Source organism: Anneissia japonica, unplaced genomic scaffold (genome assembly GCF_011630105.1).
Source record: "Anneissia japonica isolate Jap-2015-1 unplaced genomic scaffold, ASM1163010v1 scaffold287955_len215512_cov160, whole genome shotgun sequence".
Classification (NCBI taxonomy): Eukaryota; Metazoa; Echinodermata; class Crinoidea; order Comatulida; family Comatulidae; genus Anneissia; species Anneissia japonica.
Genome location: NW_022747665.1, coordinates 203,631 through 214,274, shown reverse-complemented (window position 1 = coordinate 214,274; position 10,644 = coordinate 203,631). Strand labels below are relative to the sequence as shown.

General features: G+C 35.1%; 1 protein-coding gene and 1 long non-coding RNA gene across 2 annotated transcripts in view; one reads left to right on the top strand and one right to left on the bottom strand.

Annotated features, from left to right (window-relative positions):
* Nucleotides 1–280: 280 nt before the first annotated feature.
* Nucleotides 281–10,644, bottom strand: part of LOC117120554 (ficolin-3-like) — a 16,726-nt gene continuing 6,362 nt past the window's right edge. Inside the window, exons 2-5 of the mRNA XM_033265581.1 lie at nucleotides 2,950–3,209; nucleotides 2,730–2,858; nucleotides 2,349–2,610; nucleotides 281–733 (exon numbers count right to left, since the gene is read on the bottom strand). Of these exons, the coding sequence (XP_033121472.1) occupies nucleotides 498–733; nucleotides 2,349–2,610; nucleotides 2,730–2,858; nucleotides 2,950–3,209 (887 nt within the window). The 3' untranslated portion in view covers nucleotides 281–497. The remainder of the gene's footprint in view (nucleotides 734–2,348; nucleotides 2,611–2,729; nucleotides 2,859–2,949; nucleotides 3,210–10,644) is intronic.
* Nucleotides 5,009–10,644, top strand: part of LOC117120556 — a 23,347-nt gene continuing 17,711 nt past the window's right edge. Inside the window, exon 1 of the long non-coding RNA XR_004447379.1 lies at nucleotides 5,009–5,163. This is a non-coding gene — a long non-coding RNA (uncharacterized LOC117120556). The remainder of the gene's footprint in view (nucleotides 5,164–10,644) is intronic.

Sequence of the window (10,644 nt, the reverse complement as noted above, 5' to 3'; positions counted from 1 at the left end):
GCTGAAATGATTATTATTATTATTATTATTATTATTATTATTATTATTATTATTATTATTATTATTATTTAACATTAATTACATTACAATGATAGTTTGGACAAGTTCAATAACGCCGGAATAGTATATCTGTCTCTTATACACATCTAGATGTGTATAAGAGACAGATATATATATATAAAATATATTATATATATAATATATTATATGAATAATTATCAGTTTCACAATAGAAAAATATTCTATTGTGTATTCTATTCTAGTATATAGCCGTTGATTAATCTAAGGTCTGACTTGCTAATTGTATAATGTACTCGATTTGTTTCTATTCAATATAATAGTCTTCACCACATTAATATTACAAATAATAAATATAATAGAGCTATATCATTCAACATAATTTCCATGCGTACTTCATCTTAAACACTAATTGTTAAACTCACTTGAAAATTCTACAATTTGTTTTTATTACAAGTTTCCTCAAAAGAGAAAACGACTTACTGCCTCTTCATCTTCATCTCCGAATGACTCAACAACAGCATGGGATACGCACCATGCCCATCAATAATTGCGCACCTGAAGTCTACTAACAAGCCATTTAGGCAGCATTTAAAGCACCATCCATACCACCAACCACCAGAAAAAGTCACAGCGCACTGCCCAATATTTTTACCATCATTGTCTCTATCGTAGGTTGAGAAATCCCTACCATTTTCAATTGAAAGTACGTCCCCTGAGGTAATAAAACAATTGAATAGAATTGAATAAGTTAGCCTTAGTTAATGTTCTTAATCATATTGGTATTGTTATATAGGCCTACATAAATGTTTAGCCTGCATTCAAATTATATAATTTTATCTTGTTTCAAATATTAATTTTCAGCTTCTGGCATGTTCTTAATTTTCTTCTAAATATTTTACGGATTTTTTCGTTTTCTTATGAGAAATCCATCAATTGAGTTTACTACAGCCAGGCGTGTGCTTCACTTTAAATAAATCTATTTTATACCTGATTTTAGGAATAAAGGTTCAAACAATCAAGTATCAAAGTATGTAGTAATTTATAACTGTTTGGAAAACACTTTTCCAAAAGCATTATTTACATTTGGGTTTTCTGTGATAGGACTATGAACCAGAAATATCTTCCATTTTTCCCCTTTCCACCTGGTACCCCAATTTGGGTGTGGGATGGAATGTTGTCACTTGTTAATGCAGGTACGGTTCGTCGTATTCCATCAGTGAACATAAATAAGTACTGTACGGTACTGTATTCAAATGTACAGGGGGCGCTTTATATGAAGTCTCGAAGCGCTCGAGGTAAACTTAGTAGCATAGTTATTTCCTTCATCACCCTTCACTTGGTGTCTGAGCTGCCCCGCTAAACTAGTGCTGGCTACTCTCTCATACATGGGTTCTTGTTGAATATAATCTAATTGAGTTATTATGAGCAAATTGTGTAAATTTATTGATTTATAAATCAAGGGTTGCTACACAGAAACGTTTTTTTGTATTATTATTACAACAAACAATAGGCCTATATAATTCTTTTTTTGCTGTGATCATCATCTAGTTCTGCTATGATCTTTTATCAAATTTTACAGTATTACAAATAAAAAGAGAGATAATTTTATATGCACAGGCTGCGTTCAAAAACTCACCTTTCAAGAGAGTGCGAACTTAACAGGTTTCGTCTTAACTGCTGATAAATTATATAATATATTTCCAAAAAAGTACGGCAATTAGGTACAATATTGTTTCAGTTTAGTCGGCTACCATAGCAAGATGGATTACAAACTTCTACTATTCTTCAAACATTTATGACTATTCGAGGCTTATTGAACATCTTTGTGGGTTTGTTCATTGATTGATATTAACACTGGAGGAAACCTGGAGTTTACTCATGCATAAAAAAATATCAGTGTTTTATAACTACTATGAAATGCAGGGGGAAGTGAGAGGGTTGGGGTGTCTAGGGGGTCCTGACTCCCTCAAATTAATAAAAATTTAAAAAAATATCACGAATATAGTAGTAAATTATCGGTAATATGGAAAAAAACAATGTAATATATGAAATGCGACTCCTCTAAAAATTTTACCTTGGCTGCGCCCTTGAAATGGGAGCTATGTGAGGGTTCTTGAAATTGCCTTAGCTCATTATCCATTAAAAAAAATAATTTTAATCTGCAAAGGAAAAGCAATGGTCTGACTAGCCCACATTTAAAATCTGTGCCTCACATTAAATTTTAAGCTATTGAGTTGAGGACCTGTTCGTGTTGCCCTTGGTACAGGAAAACTTATGGCGGAGTATACAAGTAAACTAAATGGGACTGATAGTAAAATAATGCTTACCAGCATTGTCGTCTATTAGAGCTCCAAGTTTCAATCTGTACTTGTCACTCTCTCCATTGACGGTAAACGATGAGTATGTTGCAAAGTAAACGTCACCATTTGTCGTAGTCATATCCAGTCGAAGGCTGTACTCTCCAGATGCCGTTATCTGATGGATTAGTTCGTTCCCTAGCCAGAAATCACACATAGTGCCGAAACCATTCTTGTAATGTAACCACGAATTATTAAAATCGGTCCAACCAGACTGACGTTTCTGAAAAACCTAAATTTACATCTAGCTGCTCTCCTTTGCCTCTGTCTCTTATACACATCTAGATGTGTATAAGAGACAGCGTAACGTAATATTTATCTTGACAAAGCGAAGAAACAAGATACACTTACTATCCATCCTCCACCGTCGGTGACCATGTCGCAGTAAACAGGCCATGTCCTGGTTCCGTCGTTACTGGTAATTGCATATACTCCACTTTGAGAACTCGGAGATGTCTTCAATATTTCACTGCAATCACGCTAAAAATTTGAAAAAAAAAATTAATTATCTTGATATAGTTAGATTGGTCAAACAAGACAACCATTGCACTTTGTTCGATATTTCACTTACGGACAGATTTATTCCATATGTCATACAATTCTTGTTTTCTCGTTTAGGTAGCATCATGCACGCCAATAATTCACACGATTTTGACACCTTGTCGTATCTGATAGAGTTACACTCCGGAAAACGCCGTAGACACATCGATGAACATTGGATCGAACCTCTTGCTTTGGTAGCATGGATAGTTCTACTAGGCACACAGTCACCATTTTGCCAATTATCTGGTTTTGCTAGAGTCGCAGTTCTAAACCTGCTACAGACTTTTCCTAAGGAACAGATAGACATTGATATAAATGTGTAGAACGACACCAAAAAGGTGTCCCCTAAAACTAACAATTTAAAGCACTCATCCAGCAATATACTATTTAAAAAAAATATATATTACGGTATAAAATGTACAATAAACAGCCAGACGGCTGAAAACGTTGAACTCACAAATATCATGATGGTGAAACTTGCAAAATAAACATGCACAATTTCTAAAAAATATTAAGAGAAAAATAAAAATAAATAAACAAATTTAAAAAAAACAACAACTAAACAAATATATCTTTTCAGCCTATGCAGTTAGCTGTTTGTTGTTAATCAATTGTACTAATTTGATTTGGCGACTTTCTGCTAATTAATTTTAAGTATATTTAGTTTTTTTTAAAAGAGGTTTAAAGGGAGCAAGATAGTCTGAAAAGTAATTTTTCGAACGGCACGTTTGATTAATTTGTTAAATCTTTTCTAAATTTGTGGGGTAGTCAGCTGCCCAAATTAGGTTGCAATAGAAGGTGGGGTTGAATGAGCGTATTGTTAATATTGGTAGAGTACCGTATATTAGGGGAAGATCGCAATCTACTAACTACACTAATCACTTTAGAATTTCTTTTAGAAACATAATTTTGTTGTTTGATCCAACGTAAGTGTTCTTATATATACACAAAGAAGCAAAGTATAGTTTTTTCGCTCAATCTACTATTTATTTCATATTTTTAATTTCAAATTTGAAAGATTTCAAATTAGAAAGATTTATTTTTTATGTTGGTGTGAAAATTTTATTTGCGGCTAACCATTCAGTGAAAATGTGTAGTTCTGTGTTAACAGTATTAACATTTAGATCTAAGTGGGTATAAAAAAATATCATCAGCAAAGGATATTACCGTTAGAGTATCACTTGTTTGAGGAAGGTCATTAACGAAAATTTAAAATATAAGCGGCACTAATACAGACTCTTGTGGTCCTCCGCAGGTCACATCTCTCACTGATGGTTTGCAGTAACCTATGGCAACATACTGCTTGTGCTTTTCCTAATAGATTTTAAACCAATTTAATGCAACTCCCCTAATATCATAATTAAATAATTTACAAATAATAGTATTCTGGTTAATAACAACAAAAGCCTTTAGATAAATCTAAAAAGATGGAGAGCAAAAACTGTTTATTATCGAAGTCATTCGTAATGTTATTAACTAAAATCAAGAGTATGGGATGTGAAATGATTATGGCGAAAGCCGTATTGATGGGTATAGAGAATATTATATTTATTCAGGTAATTATAAAGTCATTGGTGCATACGTTTCCCGATGATCTTTGAGAAAACGCTTAGGAGAGAAATATCTAGGCCTATAATTAGAAATTTGGTCTATGTCTCCCTTTCTGTAGACAGGGGTTGCTTCAGGTAATCTTAAAAGATTTGGAAATACACCCTATGAAAATGAACAATTAATAGAGAATGTTAGTTGGTCTAATAGACATGGTAACATTTTTTTAATTATACGTGCCGTGACCAGGTCATCACCAGTACTTTTGGTGATAATAGAGTACTACAGTGTTACGTCCTGATACTACTCCGTTGCCATCGTTGCAAAAAACGTTCAACCGGGCGCCATTTTCCCCACTGACAAACCATTGATCCCAATTTATAACGTACCGTAATTATTAAGATGTTGTATCTTACTTTTTGTTTGTAAATTTTAATTGATGATTAAATGTGTGTTCGATAACTAATATAATGCGAGCTTTTGTGTTTTTAGTACATTATGGTAAAAGATTAGATTTTAAAATGCTTATTCCAGAAAACCTATGAAGCCTTTCAGGCGTAATGAACTGTAACCAACGTCTGTTGACAACAGAGAGTGCCACCTGGCGTCGTGACGACACGACTGTGGTACTCTATGAACGTAATGTCGTCATTTGTGACAGGATTTATGAAGAAAGAGCGAAGAGGTGGATCCGGTAAGTATGATATAGGATCCTAGGGGCATTTCACCATTCCCATCATGAGCAGTCAATATTTGTATATTATCCTTTTAATGCCCATAATAGAAATAATTTGTTATTAACTTTGGTAACAATAGCTTCAGTGTTACTATTCCATTTAAAGTAACTAAGATCGTTTGTATTGTATATTTAGTGGATGCACTGCAATCAGCTGAGACGTTGGTATAAACGCACATGCTAACAATTATTGAACAAAATAGATGCAATAGCATGGTGTTACCATCCGACCACCACAACAAGTATTTTTTTTTAACAGAAAAAAACATCCCAAGTTGTAAGTATGGCTAGTGAAGCCATTCAAGCTATAAAGAAACCGAAACATAAATAGAAAAGTTGAATGGATAATAGCCTACAGGTAAATAGTTCCGAGAGAAAACAAAAACGATATTAGAAGGAACTCGAGCACTAGGCCTACGTTTGCCGGCCAAGTCGCAAGATACTACTTTCTTCGTCAGAATATGAAACTAGAGTAGTGTCATATATCGTTACCGTACATTCTGATGTTGCAAAAAAGCTTGTCGGGAAGGTTATAAATAAAGATAATTAAATAATAATAAGCTATATTATACGAATATAAATCTTAAGCTATTATTTGTTTCCAGCCGTACCTATTGTGTAATGGAGTGTATCTGACGTTATATATTTGTATTTTTCTTATCAGAATTTGGTTAACATAATGCACACGTTTCTAAGGTTACGTCACCTTTTTCTCCTTATAAAAAGCGTATTACCTTCCCGCTTTTTTTCGCTCATCGATGTACAGTAGGCTACACACACAACAGATGTATTGTTAGTATTGCCTAATAGTTAGCCTGGGTTCCAGGCCCTAATTTTAGGTTACTCACTCTTTATTGCACTTAGTGCGCGCCATACATAATTTAACTGGCGTCCCATACTCGATTTCTTTTTTTTTCGAATTAGGGCCTGGGCAAACGATTCATGCGTGCAATTTCCCACATCAAATTTGATGTGGGATATCGTATGCATGACTGATTTTGTAAATCTCGTGATTGGCTTAACCTCATGCATATTAATCAATCTTGGTGAATTTTCAAAATTGAAGATGCGGATGTCTCGACTAGAACAATCTCCAGCTCCCTTTTTGCTACCTACTTGAATTAAAACAGTATAATAGTTCTGGCCTGCTGAGAATTGCTATAGGCCTACTTGGAACCTTGCTCACCACTAGCTGCTACACAGATTTGCCTAGGCCTTTAGGGTAGAATATTGTTAAAAAGGTAGGCCTCTGTAAGTAAGAACTTAAAAATAGGCCAAGCCTCTACTAGTCTAGGCTACGATACTACCTGACTCCAGGCGAGGCCTGAGCCATCCTACTGGAAAGTCAAAGTTTTGTTGTATTTGTATGGTATACCATCTAGTCTTTGCCATTGCCAATATTAGTCTTAAGCGCCTTTCACATCTATTCATGTTCCAGTTCAGGTTCCGTTTTCTGTTCCGGTTTCTTGTCCGGTTTCTGACGATTCTGTTCAAATCTACTGCGTTTTCCGTTCCGGCGGTTGACGCGGATCACGCTGACTTTACGCGAGTTGTATGTATTGTTTATGTTTTGAAAATACTACCATTCGTAAGTTCCTTTAGTGTTTAGTATTTGTTCAATGTTTATTTCCACAATTCAATTTTATAACAATATAAAAAAAAAAATCATGAAACAATTAAATTTGATTTGCTAATTAGACAAATAAATTTGCAAAGAGAAAAAAAAACAATAGAAAATAAACAAAATTTTATATTGCAAAAAATAGGCTGCAAATTCTGTATGGTATTTTGTTAAAATAAATGCAGTGTTGAAGCTTTTTCAGCTATCAAATGCTCCTTTATGAAATAAACTGTTTTATTACATTCAGGTTTAGGTAGAGGTAATTTAAATTTATGTTTAATAATATTAATTATACAATGTATTTCTTTAAATTAAGCCGAAATAATAGCCAACCATGCATAGAGTATGTTAACCAGACAAGACCAAATCAAATTCTTTGATCATTTAATAATAGACCTCGAGCTTACTGTATAATGGAGCCTATAAAAATATAATTTCATTATTAATTTTTAAAAAATTAATAACTTATACCTAATAATACAAATGTGAATCATGATTTTCTAAAACACTAGCCTTTTTTAAATAACCATGCCAGTATAGGCCTAGAGCCTAGGCTATACCAGAACTGGTTATTAAAAAGGAATGAGTTTTCATTTTCAAAAACAATGAACCAACTGCAACACTTTTCTGCTAATTTTATGGAGAAGAATTGGTACTTGTAAATAATTATAATCGTTATAGGCCTAGGCCCCTAGGTCTAGGCTAGTAGAAGAGGCCATAGGCCTAATTATTGCCGTTTTGTGTGGCCTAGCCTTAGGTCCAGGCCTACTACTACTATCTAGGCCTAGGCTAGTAGGCTAGCCCAGTATCAGCTTATCCCCTTACTTAGGAGTTAGGGCATAACGATAGCCTAGGCCTACCCCAGACCCACCTAAAGCATATATGCCATGGGACGCTAGCATTAGGCCTATATACATAGGCTAGTCCTGACGAAAACTCGGATTGCCCTTATCTAGGCTAGGTTAGGTAGGCATAGAGAGGCCTAGCCTAGGCCTATTCTACTATAATACTAATAGAATAGTAACTTTCGTATGAGAAACGTAAGCCTACCTGTAATGCCAAACTTGGCACCAATTGCTGAAAACACTTCGGCCTTCTTTACATCGTTTTTGTATTCATTCGAGCCTTTGTCATACAAAATTGAATTCAGTTGTATTTCGAGTAAAATAGCTTCTAAATCATCATCATTCAACTTCAGAGGAAGTGTTGTCGCCATATCCAATATACAAGATGGTGAGAATAGCTCTAGTCGGGAAAAAAGAGAAGCCGATTTATGTGGAGAGTTCTGATTGGACAGAAGTCTTCAGGTTTTGAATCCGGTCCGAAAAAAATCGCTTCAGGACCGATTCGATCCGGTTGCCGGATGCCAGAACCGGTCACCGGCTACCGGATCGGATTATATGTGAATAGAATACGCCTTAAGCGTTGTGAGAATAGAAGTCCGATTTCTTAACCGGTACCGGAACTGGAACCTGAACTGAAACCTGAACAGATGTGAAAGGCGCTTAAATCTACTTGTTCCACTGGTTTGACAATCGACCAAATGAAAAGGTGCTCTGTAAGAATACTTTGAAGTTCTGTGACACAGTTTACAGAGATCCCAAGTTTGAAAACCAAAAAATAGGGAGGTTTTTTCGTGAAGCGATCGCCTCCTGTAGCGACGCGCTGTGGCGCCTTACGACGCGCTGTGCAACATGAAAGTATTACACAAAATGAAGAAAACAAACAATTTTCATTAATTTGTTTACTTTTATTTAACAATTTTACATTTGTTTTACATTGCAGTTGGCCTATATAAATTTATAAATATTATTATTTATTTAGAATTTTGCTAGTAAAGCATTCTTGGCAGCAGTCAACAAGGCAGTTGGCCTATATAAATTTATAAATATTATTTATTTAGAATTTTGCTAGTAAAGCATTCTTGGCAGCAGTCAACAAGGCTTTGCTTGGTTCATTGGCATATTAGAGGCTATGGCTGATTTACTACATCTCTTCAAAGAACATAGAATTCTAGCAAGGTATACTGCAACTTGCAAGATCCACCCGTTTGCTCAAAAATTAAAAAATAAATATATATTTTAATTTAGTTAGTAAATCATATTACATGTTTTAAGTCAGCATTTATATATGTCTAGCATTTACTAATTGGTACATAATGCCATAAAAAACATTAAATCCTGCCTCGCTAGGCTCCATCTGTACGTGCGTAACTAGGCCTAAGGCCGCAGAGTCACGACCACCACTACACACAGACGCCCACTCAACACAACACACATACATACCCTGCAGTGCAGATAGAGCCTAGGTCTACATGTATTTCGGGATTGATATTAAAATAAACTTAATTTTTCGGAAGACTACTTAGTACCAAAACCTACTAACTATGATTTTTTTAGTATTATTATTAAAGAACTGAAGCTTACTTGAAAGAAAAAGTATTTTTTATGTACCGATTCTACAAAGTTCCAAATCTTCGCGGCGAAAAAAACTTGGGGCATCCATTCCATCCCATGTGATTTCTAATTTCGTTAATTTGTTGAAATTTATTTACTCAACTGACAGCCATCTCATTGATTGAGGTCGGCGCGGATGAGAAAGATCGTAACATGGAGGATAAACAAGGTGATTCTACCATGGATCTAGGCCTGCCTTGCCATGGAGTTGTTATTTTGATAAACAACTTAAATAACAACTCCCTTGTCTTGTTTACGACATTTTAAGGCTGAGCGAGCGCCATAGTATATTGGCTTAAGATAAGAAATTTTGTTTCACTGCTCTATGACATCGTGGAAATCACATTTTTCGTGGAATTTTCGCGATATTTAAAAAAATTGGGAGATTATTAATAAAAATCGGGAGGGCGGGAGACGGACTAAAAAATCCAGAGAAACCCGCGATTTTCGGTAGACTTGGGATCTCTGCAGTTTATGAGGAGGTAGTTAAATATCTGTACGATGGCTTTACCTATAGCGTTGTTTAGACAGAGTTAAAAAAGTATGAGCCATTGAGGTCATACTATACATTCTGTCGGAAAATAACATAAAATCCGCTTCAAATGCTTGTGCATTAATATTTCATTGACTGATGTATCCATGTTTCTTCAGTCAGCAATGGCTATTTTTAGAAATTTTAACCTGTTTTTGCATTGAGAAGCTCCTCTTATCCATTTGATGGATGCACAGATGGAACATTCATAACCAAGTTGGTTATGAAATTTGTGAACTCGGAGAAAGTGATAGAACACAAGCAACAGTTTGAAAGTTTGAAATCACTTGACATTTCAGCTGGGAGCTCAGCCATCGGCATGATAACCAACGGGAAACTGAGAAAGCACCTGAAAGGAAATATTGATGTTCGACGTGTCAATTTATTTTATGAAAGTGTACAGAATTTTTACTGTAATGTGTCTGCATACTGCACCAAATGGCTCTCATTGAACAAACCTTGCTGAAAAATTGCACTTTCATTGATTTACTTGAAAGATCACAGCATAGATAATGTTGGACTGCCCTTGAACATATTCACCAAGTTGTCATAAATGATCCTCAACTACAGGAATTCCTTGTGCACCATTTAATGTACGTCTCTATTTATGCTGACATTTCCTTTGTGCACTGACCTTAATGAAGACGTTGTTGACGTACAATGGCTTTCTGTTACTGACACCTCGAAAGATCATGTTAAATGCTATCAGAATATTTCGACGTTGTGGGAACTTTTCAAATAAAGGTCGGGAATGGGGGCACCTTTCACCAGTAAACCCTTCCATCTCCTGATTTTTTATTTCCAAGTGTTGGAACGTTTGCTTACAGGAC